The 14,942-nt window shown below is 37.5% G+C and overlaps 1 protein-coding gene across 2 annotated transcripts in view; it reads left to right on the top strand.

Moving 5' to 3' along the window:
* The window catches only part of NEMF (nuclear export mediator factor), a 58,356-nt gene that overhangs the window by 11,795 nt on the left and 31,619 nt on the right, over window positions 1–14,942 (top strand). For both annotated transcript variants that reach the window (XM_036735799.1, XM_036735798.1), the window contains exons 7-13: window positions 8,001–8,087; window positions 10,114–10,187; window positions 11,154–11,224; window positions 11,305–11,380; window positions 12,820–12,882; window positions 14,031–14,108; window positions 14,200–14,408. In XM_036735799.1, coding sequence (XP_036591694.1) covers window positions 8,001–8,087; window positions 10,114–10,187; window positions 11,154–11,224; window positions 11,305–11,380; window positions 12,820–12,882; window positions 14,031–14,108; window positions 14,200–14,408 — 658 coding nt within the window. The remainder of the gene's footprint in view (window positions 1–8,000; window positions 8,088–10,113; window positions 10,188–11,153; window positions 11,225–11,304; window positions 11,381–12,819; window positions 12,883–14,030; window positions 14,109–14,199; window positions 14,409–14,942) is intronic.

The following is a 14,942-nucleotide window of genomic DNA, read 5'->3' as shown; positions in this document are numbered from 1 at the left end:
CCTGTGATGTCATTGGTCCTCTTTGAAAATGAAGGATGAACAACAACAATGCCTCACATGCCTACTTTCTTATCTTCATGCAATATTTATTAAAAATTATCTTGTTTTCGTTCAGTTGTTTTTCAGTGTTTCTGACTCTGTGACCCTGTTTGGAGTTTTCTTGGGAAGGATACTAGAGTGGTTTGCTGTTTCCTTCTCCAGCTCATTTTATAGATGAGGAACTGAGTCAAACAGGGCTAAATGACTTGTCCAGGGTCACACAGCTAGTAAGTGTCTGAGGTCATATTTGAACTCAGGAAGATGAGTCTTCCTAACACCAGGCCTGGCACTCTATCCATGTCCACTGTGCCACCTAGCTGCTGCTAATAAAATCTACACAGGTATAAAGAGATATCCTTCCTAAAAATATGAGAAGGAAACAGACAAGCTTTCATAGATGATTTTCAACATCTTTATAGTCACAAAGTTTTTCAAAACAAGCAGAGAATACTAACATAATCAACCAAGAAGCATTTATTAAGCATCTACTGTATGCCAGGCACTATGCTAGATGCTGGAGACACAAAAACAAAACATATTCTGCCCTTAGGGAGCTTATGTCCTATCAAAGGAATAAAAGCAAACATATATATATATATATGTGTATATATATATATATATATGAAAATACATGTAAAATAAATGCATGGTGATTTGAGAGGAAACTTACAGTGGGGGGAAGGCTTCTGAGGAAAGGCTCCTTGTAGGAGGTAGCATTTGAGGTGAACTTTGTATATAATAAAAAGAATTTAGTAGAACTCCTTCACCTATTTTCCCAAATAATGTATATATTATTGGAATTAATTGTTCTTTAAATGTTTGGTAGAATTCACTTGTAAATCCATCTGGCTCTAGAGATTTTTTTCTTAGGGACTTCATTGATGGCTTCAATTTCTTTTTTTGAAATGGGGTTATTTAAGTATTTTATTTCCTCTTCTGTTAACCTGGGCAATTTATACTTTCGTAAATACTCATCCATTTCACTAAATTGTCAGATTTATTGGCATTCAGTTGGTGTTTGCCTTTTTTCTGGCTTTTTAAGTTGATCTCTGCTTCTGGGGCACAGGGGCACTGTCCCAGACTTCTTGTGCTGAGGACTAGAGGCCTGGTTACTGGTTTTGTGTACTGGAGCCTCAGGTGCAGGTAGCTGAAAGCTGGTAGCATACCTCGTGCTGAGCTGGAGCTGGTGGTGGTAGCTGGCATGTGCCTGGTGTTGGTGTTTGGCTACTCCACTACCCTGGGGCTCAGGATCTCCCTCTGGTTTGCTGAGGTGGGGTTTGCTGCTGGCTTGCTGGGATGCCTCCCATCCTGTACTCTTGCAGCCACAGCAAGAGGGACCTTTCCCTTAGTCCCCTTAGCCTCCTAAGCTAAAAGACTGCTGCACCTTGTCTTTCTGCTGGCTCCACTATTTCAAGATTTTTCTTGGGGCAATATTCTCTGGATTTTTCAAGGTCAGTAAGGGAGGGTGAGAGTGGCGTACTGCTTACTTCACCATGTTGACTCCCTCAAGTCGATTGAGGTGAACTTTGAAGGAAGTGATAAATTCTAAAAACAGTTGAGGAGTGGAGAGAATTCAAGGCATGAGAAACGACCTGTGCAAAGGCATGGTGATGGAAGATGGAATGTCAAGTGTCAGGGACAGCAAGAAAGCCACTTTGGCTAGGATATATAGTGCCAGGAAGGGAGTAATGTGTAATAAGTTTGGAAAGGTATCATAACCAACAAGTATTTATTAAATGCTTACTATTTGCCAGGAATTACTCTAAACACTGAGAATATTAAAAAAGAGCAAAGCAATCCCTGCCCTTTATGTAGCCTACATTCCAATTCAGGGGAAGGGAGGGGAGATTAAATAGGTAAATAGTGCATAAATACATAACTCGTACATGAATTAATACTCATAGACTCATGCAGTGTGGATGGAAAGTAACCTTAGAAGGGCAAACACTGGTGCAGCTAGGGGAGGGAAGACAGGGAAAAGACATTTTGCAGAAGGTGGTATTTGATCTGAGTCTTTAAGGAATTCAAGGAAACTAAGAGGTGGCAGTGAGGAGGAACATTCAGTGCAATGACAGAGACGGGAGATACAGCATCATGTGAGAAGAATAGCAAATAGACCAGGGTGGCAGGATTGTAGAAGACAGGGAGAGAAGATGTGTTTATAAGAAGACTGGTACAATAGAAAGGAACCAAGTTATAAAGTTTCACGTGTCAAACCAAGATGTTTGTATTTGATGCTGAATGTAAGGGGGTGCCATTAGAGTTTTCTGGGTATTAAACCAACACTTTAAGAATATCATTTTGGTAGCTGTGTGAAAAGCTGTGGAGTGGAGAAAAGGAGATGATGTGGAGGTAGAAATGACAATGTTTGCCAACTGATTTGATAGATGGAATGGGTAAGGGTCAAGAGCGATGCCAAAATTTTGATCCTGAGACTGGGGGGATGATGTAATACAGTACAGTAGTAAGAGGTAAGTTCAGAAAAAGGGGTGAGTTGTGGGGTAAAACTACTGAGTTCGGTTTTGGGCATTTTGAGTTTGAAGTGCCTAAGGACTGTCCAGTTCAAAATGTCTAATAAGCTGTTAGTAATGTGGAAGTGAAACTCAAGAGAGAGATTAGGCCAGATATATAGATCTGAGAATCATAAGCATAGGGATGGTAATAGAACCCATGGGAACTAATGAAATTAATGAGATAGGATAGAAGAAAAAGAGAAGAGGGCAAAAAAAGAGAAAGGACAGAGCCTTGGGAAACACCCATAATTGGTGTGATATAAATGAAGATCCGGGAAAAGAGACTGAGAAGGAGCATCAGATAGGTAGGAAAACCAAGTAGTGTCAAAAAACTCAGAGGACAGAGTATCCAGGACGAGGTGATCAACAGCAACAAACCCTGCAGAGAGGTCATGATGGAGGAAGACTGAGAAATGGACATTACATATGACAATTAAGGATCATTGGTAACTTTGGTGGGAGCAATTTCAGTTGAATGATGAAGCTGGAGGCCAAATAACAGAGGGTTTAGAAGAGTGAGAGAGGAATGGTAGGTACCTAGTATGTATAGCTTCTTTAGGGAGTTTGCCTGAGAAAAGAAGGTGAGATATACTAGGGTAATTTGCAAGAATGGTAGAGTCAAATGAGGGTTTTTAGAGGTGGCATCTTTATTGGCAGCAAAAGGGATTGGCCAAACAATCCAGGAAAAATTAAATAGTCTAAAAACTTCATTTTGCTTAGGCTATGATATGAAATTGGCTGGCAAGTCTAGTGAATTATACCTAAAACAGGTATGACAGACAATGAATTAGGCCCAGAATTGAATGGGTTTGCATTTGAGAAATGATGCCATGCTAATCCTAAACACTAAACGTGAAAATCTATCTTTAAAAGATGGATTTGGTGGGTGGGGAGGTGTGGCCAAGATGGTGGCTGGAAAGCAGGGACTTGCCTAAAGCTCTCCCCCAAGACCCTCCAAACACCTATAAAAATGTCTCTGAACAAATTCTAGAACTGCAGAACCCACAAAATAGCAGAGGGAAGCAGGGCTTCAGCCCAGGACAGCCTGGGTGGTCACTGGGTGAGGTCTATTGCACAGAGCTGCGAGTGGAGCAGAGCCCAGCGTGGGCTGTGCCCAGTCCAACCAGATTGGGAGCTGGGTGGAACAGGCCCTAGTGCCCTGAATCAGTGAGCTGAGGCAGTTACCAGACTTTTCAACCCACAAATACCAAAGACAACAGAGAAGGTTAGTGGGAGAAGCTGCTGAGACAGAATGAAAGGAGTTTGGCCACCCCGTGGGGGCAGCGGAGGTGGGGCAGCTCTGAGGACAGAACTACAGCTGCAGTTGCTTCTGGCCCCAGGCCCACCTGGTGGGAGGAATTAAGTGGTAGATCAGAGCAGGAGTGCAGAGCCTGCTTAAGATCTGAGTCGCAGTCTAGGTTGGCGGTTCTCGGGGGAGGAGGAGCACTCGTGTGGCAGAGCTGGCTGTATAGAAATAGCTCTGAAAACAACAGTGCAGACCCTCAAGCTTGGAATAAAGTACCCTCAACAAGCAATCATACCCCGACAAAAACCTCAAGGGTCAAGTAGTTGGCTAGGAACATGGCCAGACAGTGAAAATGGACTCAGATTCAGACTCAGACTTTGGAATCTTTCTTTGGTGACAAAGAAGACTAAAACATACAGCCAGAAGAAGTTAATAAAGTCAAAGAGTCTACATCAAAAGCTTCCAAGAAAAACATGAATTGGTCTCAGGCTATGGAAGAGCTCCAAAAGGATTTGGAAAAGTAAGTTAGAGAAATAGAGGAAAAATTGGGAAGAGAAATGAGAATGATGCAAGAAAACCATGAAAAACAAGTCAATGACTTGCTAAAGGAGAACCAAAAAAAAAATACTGAAGAAAATAACACCTTAAAAAATAGACTAACTCAAATGGCAAAAGAGCTCCAAAAAACCAATGAGGAGAAGAAGGCTTTGAAAGGCAGAAATTAGCCAAGTGGAAAAGGAGGTCCAAAAGATCACAGAAGAATATACTACCTTAAAAATGAGATTGGAGCAAGTGGAAGCTAGTGACATTATGAGAAATCAAGCTATGATAAAACAGAACCAAAGGAATGAAAAAATGGAAGACAATGTGAAATATCTCATTGGAAAAACCACTGACCTGGAGAATAGGTCCAGGAGAGATAATTTAAAAATTATTGGACTACCTGAAAGCCATGATCAAAAAAAGAGCCTAGATATCATCTTTCAAGAAATTATCAAGGAGAACTGCTCTGATATTCTAGAGCCAGAGAGTAAAATAGAAATTGAAAGAATCCACCAATTGCCTCCTGAAAAAGATCCCAAAAAGAAAACTCCTAGAAATATTGTAGCCAAATTCCAGAGCTCCCAGATCAAGGAGAAAATACTGCAAGCAGCCAGAAAGAAATAATTTGAGTATTGTGGAAACACAATCAGAATAACACAGGATCTAGCAGCTTCTACATTAAGGGATCAAAGGGCTTGGAATATGATATTCCAGGGGTCAATAGAGCTAAGATTAAAACCTAGCATCACCTACCCAGCAAAACTGAGTATCATGCTCCAAGGCAAAATATGGGCTTTCAATAAAATAGAGGAATTTCAAGCTTTCTCAGTGAAAAGACCAGAGCTGGATAGAAAATTTGACTTTCAAACACAAGAATCAAGAGAAGCATGAAGAGGTAAACAAGAAAGAGAAATCCCAAGGGACTTATTAAAGTTGAACTGTTTTGTTTACATTCCTACATGGAAAGATGACATGTATGATTCATGAGACCTCAATATTAGGGTAGCTGAAGGGAATATACATACATATACATATACATACACACACACACATATGTAGACAGAGGGCACAGGGTGAGTTGAATATGAAGGGATGGATGATATCTAAAAAAATTAAATCAAATTAAGGGATGAGAGAGGAATATATTGAGAGAGGGAGAAAGGGAGAGATACAATGGGGTAAATTATCTCACATAAAAGTGGCAAGAAAAAGCAGTTCTATTGGAAGGTAATAGGGGGCAGGTGAGAAGGAATGAGTGAATCTTACTCTCATTGGATTCAACTTGAGGAGGGAATCATATACACATTCAATTGGGTATCTTACTCCACAGGAAAGTAAGGGGAAGGGGATTAAAAAAAGGTGGGGGGATGATAGAGGGAAGGGCAAATAGGGGGAGGAGGTAATCAAAAGCAAACCCTTTTGAAAAGTTGCAGGGTCAAGGGAGAAAATTGAATAAAGTTGGACAGGATAGGATGGATGGAAATATAGTTAGCCTTCCACAACATGAGCATTGTGGAAGTATTTTACATGATGATACACGTGTGATCTATGTTGAATTGCTTGCCTCCCTAGGGAGGGTGGGTGGGAAAGGAAGAGGGGAGAGAATTTGGAACTCAAAGTTTTAAAAGCAGATGCTTAAAAAAAAAAAGTAGTTTTTTGCATACAGCTGGGAAACAAGATATATAGGGAACAGGGCATAGAAATCTATCCTGTCCTACAAGAAAGTAATGGGGAGGCGAATTGCGGTGGGGGGCTGTGGGGTGAAAGAAGGGAGGTCTGATTGGGGAATGAGGCAATCAGAATATATGCCATCTTGGAATTGGGGGGAGGGTAGAAATGGGGAGAAAATTTGTAACTCAAAATCTTGTGGAAATCAATGTTGAAAACTAAAATGCTAAATAAGAATGATAAAAAAATGAAATAAAATTAAGGGATGAGAGAGGAATATATGGAGAAAGGGAGAGATAGAATGGGGTAAATTATCTCACATAAAAGTGGCAAGAAAAAGCAGTTCTGTTGGAAGAGAAGAGGGGGCAGGTGAGGGGCAATGAGTGAATCTTGCTCTCATTGTATTCGACCTGATGAGGAAATAACATCCATACTCAATTGGGTATCTTACCCCACAGGAAAGGAGGGGGAAGGGGATAAAAAAGGAGGGATGATAGAAGGGCGGGCAGATGGGGGAGGAGGTAATCAAAAGCAAACCCTTTTGAAAAGGGACAGGGTCAAGGGAGAAAATTGAATAAAGGGGGACAGGATAGGATGGATGGAAATATAGTCAGTCTTTCACAACATGAGTATTGTGGAAGTGTTTTACCTAATGATACATGTGTGGCCTATGTTGAATTGCTTGCCTTCTTAGGGAGGATGGTTGGGAAGGGAGGAGGGGAGAGAATTTGGAACTTAAAGTTTTAAAAGCAGATGCTCAAAAAAAAAAAAGTTGTTTTTGCATGCAACTGAGAAATAAGATATATAGGAAATGGGGCATAGAAATCTATCCTGCCCTACAAGAAAGTAACAAGAAAGGGGATGGGGCAGGAGTAGGGTGACAGAAGGGAGGGCTGACTGGGGAACAGGGCAATCAGAATATATGCCATCTTGGAATGTGGGGAGGGTAAAAATGGGGAGAAAATTTGTAACTCAAAATCTTGTGGAAATCAATGTTGAAAACTAAAATATTAAATAATGAAATAATTGTTGAGGAAAAAAATGAAAATGAAAAAAGGAAGAAATGATGAACAGGCAGATTTCAGAAAAACCTGGAAAGAAGAATATGAACTGATGAAGAGCAGTGACATGAGCAACAGCAACATTGCTGGATGATTAACTCTGATAGATTTCCCTCTTATAAGCAATACAATGATCCAACACAATTCCAAAAGACTTGTAATGGAAAATCCTAACCATATGCAGAGAAAGAACTATGGAGTCTGAATGCAGATCAAAGTATACAATTTTCACTTTATTTTTTTGTTTTGTTTTTTCTTTCTTGTATTTTTTCCTTTTTGTTCTGATTCTTCCTTCACAATATGACTAATGTGGAAACATGTTTAACATGATTGTACATATATAACCTATATCAGATTGCTTGCTGTCTTGGAGAGGGAGGTGGAGAGGGAGGGAAAAAAATTTGGAACTCAAAATTTTACAGAAATGAATGTTGAAAACTATGTAATTCCATGTAATTGGAAAAAATAAAATACTAATGCTATTTTTAAAAAATAAAATAAAATTAGCAAAAAAGAAAAAACAAAGTAACCAGAGGAAAGTAAGAACAAAAATTTTTTAAATAAAAATAACATCATTTTTCTGATGCCAAGCCATCTGACAATGCCAAAGACTTTGGTGACAAGAACTCTTTTTTTCCCCCGGGGTCTTCAGTAGTAATGGCTGCATTACCTACAGGAGTAGTGACCAAGCTGCCTCTTCCCAAGATGATTCCTTGTGTAATGGGCTGGAAACGTGGCCGCCGGCTCTTAGATTTGGTGTGCTGAATTGTTTTCATCTGGGTTAGAGGGGAGATAGTGGTGCTAGTTTGATTTGCTTGACATATGTCTCCTGTCCCTCTTTCAGCATGCCTTGCTGCTTTTGAAATTTTTAATATTGCTTTATTTAATGTTATTGAAAAATACTAAGTATGATGTTCTCTACCTTAATAGCTTATGGGGCCACTCTGATTGAACACTGTCTCAGAGAAAATGGATTTTTCGGCAATGTCAGAGTAGATGAGAAATTTGAAACCAGAGGTATGTATGTTACAAGATTAAACATTCACTTTTATTTATTTTTGCCTCTTTCTGTTTGGTTTATGTTTTAAAATCATGAACAATTACTATTTCTAGAAAATAATAAATAAATGACATGCATATGTGTGTCTTATATATATGTATATATATACATATATATGTATGTATATACATACATAATACATATACACACACACACATATACACATATGTAAATACATATACTCCCCTTACCTTCCCTTTCCTTTTCCATCATCCTCCATTATTGAGTTTACTGCCCATTTCCCATTGGAACTGCTTGTTCTGTTCTTACTGCCACCAGTAGTACAATATCCTGCCCTCCTTGCCTCACACGATACCCTCTGCCTTTGACACGACTGTGGGAACTGGGAGAGTAGCATCTTTGATGTTGAGGAGGAGAAATGTGTTTTAGAACTTTGCGTTTATTTTCCCAAAGAAATAATCTTGCAAATTGTTAAGTTCCATAGTACTATTGGTATAGCTCTGGTACATTATGGATTAAAAGGATTTTTGTAGGCTAGGCTTGGAATTTTGCTCCCATTCTTTATGATAATTAAAATGCTAAGATATTTTTGATGTGCTAAAGTGCAGATCATGTCTTTTTTTTCCTTTACTGCTTTACTGACAGGATGGTATGTGGGTATTTTTTTCTAAAAAGAGTTTTAATTATTGCTAACAATTTTGGTTGCTTTAGTGATAACATGTTTTCAAAGCTAGTAGGTCAAACAAGATATGCAGTACCACCTTGGTTTATGAGTAACCTGGTTTACTTATGCTTTGCTGGACATGGAATTTTTTTCGCAAAATTTGTCTTGCAGGATGAACAAAAATTCGCATTATGAACATCATATTTGGACTTGGAAAAAAATCAGTGTGTCAAAACATGAAAGTGATTCAAAAAAGTGAAAAATAAGGGAAAGCAGTAGTGTTAGTCTTACTTTTAGTGAAAGTAGCATAAGATAGAACACTCCCAACATTGAAATCCCCAAGCAATAATCCTGGTCTGGACCAGGAGAGATGGTTTGGAGAGCTCGATGCCAGGTGGGGAGGGCTGCACTCACCCACTTTGAATGTATTTATTCCTAATTCAAAATACCAAGTTAGCTTAGATCCACAGGCCAGAAGGGGACCTGCTAGAACATGTTGCTGCTGCTTTCATCCTTCCACCTTGCTTACAGGCCATGGCCTGGGCCCTACTGGCTGCCCTCCCCCTACCTCCTTCCTGCCATCTGAGTTGAGGCAGGAGTTGTTGTCGATCCACCCCCACCCCTGCATTGCTGCCCCGCCTGCTGGCATGACCTGATCTTCCAATCCAGCCCCTGCCCATCAGGGCCTCCTCCACAATGGGCACCCAGACTGCCTTGGCACTCCAAAGTATCACAGCCAAGTAAAGAGAACAGATGTGAGGTGCAGGGGTTTGGGGTTTTTTCTTCCTTCTGTCACTTTAAAGACCAAAAGTGTGTGCTTGGAGCCAGGCGACTCTCACAGGTTTAAATGTACAAAGATCCCAGATAAATCTGCGTGTCAGTTGTAGCCTTGAAAAAAAAAATGTTTTATTTTCGGTTTATATTGTGTACTAGTCATTGCTTTTGTCTTTCAGGTACATTAGGCACAAAAAACTTACTTAAAATTATAAATAATTATTTTTATATGAATATTTTTGGGGATATGGTACCCATCATCCAACTTTATACTATTTCTTATGGGAATATTTGCTTTGTAATACGAACAGATTACATGATGAACAGAATCTCAGAATGAATTAAATTCGTAAACTGAGGTTCTACTGTAATTTCTTCTAGTGTTAAAAAATGAAACTAAAGGAAGACTAAAATATATTCCTAGCTCTTACAAACAAAATTTGTTTTACTGAAGTATCTGTAATTCAAAGCATTATTGTTAAGGGATAATTAATTTTTACTTCCTTAATTTTAAGTGATTTATGCTGCATTGACATTATGAAGGTAGGGGAAGGTAAATTGGTATTTTTTCTTTCCCATAATAGATATTGAAAAAGTACTTCTTTGTCTGCAGAAAGCAGAAGATTACATGAAAACAATGTCCAACTTCAGTGGAAAGGTAGAACATTACTTGAGCTGTGGTTTTTCCCCTTTAGAATCTTTAAAGGTGAAATATAACTTATAGAACCTAGTATGTGTAAATTTTGTGGTCTTGTTATCTGTAGTATTGACTTTTGTATAATGTGAGTATTCTGGATTTTGCTGTTCTTTACCTTTTAAGTCATAAAATGAAATAAAGCAGATTAAATACGAAAGTGCAGGTAGGTGGCGTAATAGCTAGAACAATGGGCTTGGAATCAGGGAGACCCCATCTTCTTGAGTTCAAATCTGTCTTCACACCCTTAGTAGCAGTGTGACCCTGGGCAAATCATTTAACCCTGTTTGCCTTAGTTTCCTCATCTGTAAAATGATCTGGAGAAGGAAATGGCAAACCACTCTAGTATCCTTGCCAAGAAAACCCCAAATGGGGTCAGAAAGAGTTGAAAAAGTCTGAGCAGCAAGAAAAGTAGAATAATTAGAATAATTTAAATGATCTTTTCTTAGGACTAGATTTGAGAAATAAGTTTCAATTTGTTCAAACTTTTAAAAGGTTTTGGCCATGTAGTTTCCACAGGTAGAGAGGATGCCCTTTGTTTGAAAATATCACTGGACTGGAAATCAGGAGACTAGATCATATTATCAGATCTGCACTAGCTAGTTTGACCTTGGCAAGTTGCTTTACATTTCTACTTCAATTTTTTTTTTTAATTTGAAAAACAGAGGGATTGGATTGGTCCCTTCCAGCTCTAGTAGTCTTTGTTTCTGTACACTGATTTTCAATGAATCACCCCATGACTTGTCAGTTTATTCTTTACTATTTCTAACACTTTTGGTACTCTTTGGCACAGCCCTGCCCCACCTACTCCCACCCCCACTCACCCCCCAAAAAAGCCAACAACAAATTCATACCAAATTACGTTTGTAAGTGAAAATGTAAGATAGAGTCTTCTGGTAAAAATTTAATTTGGATGTTTGATTTTCTTAGGGGTATATCATTCAGAAAAAAGAGAAAAAACCAAGCCTAGAGCCAGATAAGCAAACTGAAGATATACTCACGTAGGTATTTAAAGATTAGCTCACATGGGTGAATTAATATAAAATATTGTTTTAAATTATATTGTTAATTTATTTTACAGATACGAAGAGTTTCATCCTTTCTTGTTTTCTCAACATTCCAATTCTCCGTATATAAAATTTGAATCATTTGACAAGGTGGGTTTTCTGGTAATCTGTTTGTCTTGTTAGCCAATCTAGGTAAATGCATGAATTTTCTCCAATTGTGAAATGTAACAATGCATTGTATAATAATTATTGATAGGTCTGTGAAATATAGGCAGTCCTACAGTATAATCATAGTTTCAACAGTCCAGCTACCAGCTGCTGTGGGGGTGTAAAATCAACAACAACCAGCACACAGAATGCTTCAAGCCCAGGTTCTTTTGATACTAAGGAAAGCAATGTTAAGGGGTTAACAATCTTACTTTAATCCAGCATACAGTCATCATTCTCTTAGTTCAGGGGAAAAAGCCAGCACCCTGAACTTCAGAGCAAACACCAACAAATTACAAACATCATTTATGAATAGACCAAATACAATTCATAGTTACCAAGGAACCATCAACAGCCGGGAGCTCGACAAGGCTGGCATAAAGTCATGCGCCACTCCTGCTGCTGCGGCTCAGAGCTCTGAAAAAAGAACACCAACCTCTGGTTTTATATATCTTGTTCAGGGTCAAAGGTGAGTCACACATGCGACTCACCCACGTGACCTAAAGTCGTCACAAAAATGTGACTTAAACCCATGTGGTCTAAAAGCCTCTGATGTCACAAACGTTACCCAAACCCATGTAAACTAGGCTTTCCCTTGAGGCAAGGAGGTTATCAAAGACTCCTAATTTAATCAAGGAAACAAAGGCCAAACTCTTCAAGGGCACTTGGTTGAATAAGTGCCAAGAGCCCATCTTGATGGCCAATACAACTATATATCCAATTATATTTATTTACTATTTTATTTAAAGGTCGTGGACTGAACCAAAAGTTGAAGGCTCCATTAATATAGTAAAATTGGTCCACATCAGTTAATTTCTTAGATAATTATCATGAAACAGACAGACAAAAGTGAAATACTTAGTGGTAAAATTTACTGCTTTATTCAAGGATCATACTTTAAGTGGTTATTAATTCAGAGACCTCTTATGGAGTTTACAGAGTGTTTTACCAAATTCACTGCTGTTTTTATTTTTTTTTACCTTTTGTTAATTTGCTGCCTTGCTTATTGATAGGATTGCAGTTTGAGATTATTAAATTATAAAATAATTAATGAATGTTAGTATTTATGTTTTTAGGAGAAGTAAATTTAGCATGTTTTTTCATTATGAGTTTGAATGTGATGCAACTGTGTTTGCACAGTTCAAGATTGTGTATATTAGTGATTTTTCTCTTCCCAGAAATAGGCATGGATTGCAGGTAATCTAATTTCACTTCTCATTTCTCTCATTCTTCTGTCATCCAATGATTTTATAAGAGATATAGATGGTTTATGTCTGGTTTTTTTACATTTTCTGAAAATGGGACCCATTTCATTCTTTTTCATCCAGTGATGACATTTTAAAGGCTTCTATGTAATATGTGTTGTTGTTTTTTTAATTAAGGCAGTGGATGAATTTTATTCTAAGCTAGAAGGCCAGAAGATAGACTTGAAAGCTTTACAACAGGTATATTTATATTTAAAAATATGTTATATCTGTTTAACAAGGGACAATATTTTGATTTGATTATTAAATGATTCTCTTTCTGGGATCCCCTTTCAGAAGTTAATTGCCCATTTACTGACCTCTGCTATGAAAACCAGAAAGTATTCAAGTGTTTCAGGAAAGGCTCAGATCCTCCTTTTGAAAAATATCTTCCAACATTCTTCCAGTTAGACAACATCCTCTTTTAAAACTCAAATACTCAAAGGGGAATTAATCTTATTGTCATAAGTTTCAATATCAAATATAAGTTAGAGTAAACAATATATGTGATTGTATTTCTGTGATCCTAAAACATCCTTGGATGTTAGAATTTCCTTTGAGGGGATGAGAGTTTTGATAGGGTGTGGGCAGGAGGGAGGTTTTTGGATTAATTAAATAATTTCATAATTCAGGGAAGGTTAAGGCCAGGTCCAGTGCTTCAGTATAGGCATTGGACAGCTCTAAGGCAACAAGAGTTAGGAAAGGCTGGGAGCAATAAGTTCTGGCAAGTGAAAGCTGAAGAAAATGGATTTCGTTTTTTCCCTTTATTTTCCAATTTTACCAATTTTTTCCAAAACACAGTCCCCTAGATGCTTCTGGCATGGACAGATTTTTAGATTGTTAATGTGAGCAATATTTATTAGAAGTAAATAGTGAGGAATACTTAATAGATTGGAAAATAAACATAGTAAGAAAATACATTTTGCACTCTTCAATTTTGAAAATAAATTTTGTCTCTAAATATTGTGGCCTAAGTGATTTTCTTGTTTTGTATGATAATATTCTAATTTCTAAGAAAATGGATTTATGCAAGTGTTTAATCATAAAAAATTAACTTTAAATTATACAAGAAATTATATAAGCAAATCTATATTGTTATATACTTTCATGAATAATGAAAAGCATCAATTTGACATTCCTTCAGCATCCCTTTTTATTTTTCATGTATATCTAACATGAAGAGATAAAAAATAATAGTTTAATAAGATCCCGTTAAATTTTTTCTAATTACACTGAATAAATACCTATTTATTTTTAACATATTTTCAACTCCTCTGAGTTAAAATTCAATTTAATATTTACCCAGATTTGTATTTCTAATATTCTTTAATTTATTTTGCTGATGCAAGGAGAAACAAGCATTGAAGAAATTAGATAATGTCCGTAAGGATCATGAGCACAGACTAGAAGCCCTTCACCAAGCCCAGGTATTAAGTTTTATATGTCACTCTTCAGTACTTCTTTTCAAAGGGTACATTTAATTGGCATTGTAGTAATTTTTTTTCTTTATTTCTTAAGGAAATTGATAAAATCAAAGGAGAACTCATAGAAATGAATCTATACATAGTTGATAGAGCCATCCAAGTAGTTCGGAGTGCTTTAGCCAACCAGATAGACTGGACAGAAATTGGGTTAATTGTAAAAGAAGCCCAAGCTCAGGGAGATACTGTTGCAAATGCAATCAGAGAACTGAAGCTGCAAACCAATCATGTCACAATGCTGCTAAAGTAAGTATGTATGTAAAGTAAGTATGGTAATGAGAAAAATGGCTACTTTACCTATTTTTGATCATCTTTGACCCAAAATAACTTTTTTCCTACCTTTTTACCTGGTGTATTCATTTCTCTATCTGCTTTTGTTTGTAATTTGAAAATGTAAATGAGGACCACTCACTGCAACAGTTGGAATAAGAACTACCTGGATTTGAGGAATTTAAAAATGAGTAGGAGTCATGATCAGTTTCTCTCATTCATAGCAGTTCCTTCATTTGATAATTTGAGGGGAAAAGGAAACTCATGCAGAGTACTCACTGTCAAAAGGAAATTCAGTTTTTTCAAGCATTTGTTATTCCTCTCTTCAAGTGTACCCTCACCCTCACTGAATAATTTTAAAAAACCAAGCTCATAGCAAGTAAGTTCAGCAAAACTAATTCCTATATTGGCCATGTCCAAAAAATATATGGTTCATTTTACACTTTAAGTTCATTGCTTTTATGGTAGGATTTGAACATTATGTTTCCTCTTCATTCCTTTGGATTTGTG

Source organism: Trichosurus vulpecula, chromosome 8 (genome assembly GCF_011100635.1).
Source record: "Trichosurus vulpecula isolate mTriVul1 chromosome 8, mTriVul1.pri, whole genome shotgun sequence".
Classification (NCBI taxonomy): domain Eukaryota; kingdom Metazoa; phylum Chordata; class Mammalia; order Diprotodontia; family Phalangeridae; genus Trichosurus; species Trichosurus vulpecula.
This window is presented reverse-complemented; position numbering and strand designations above follow the sequence as displayed.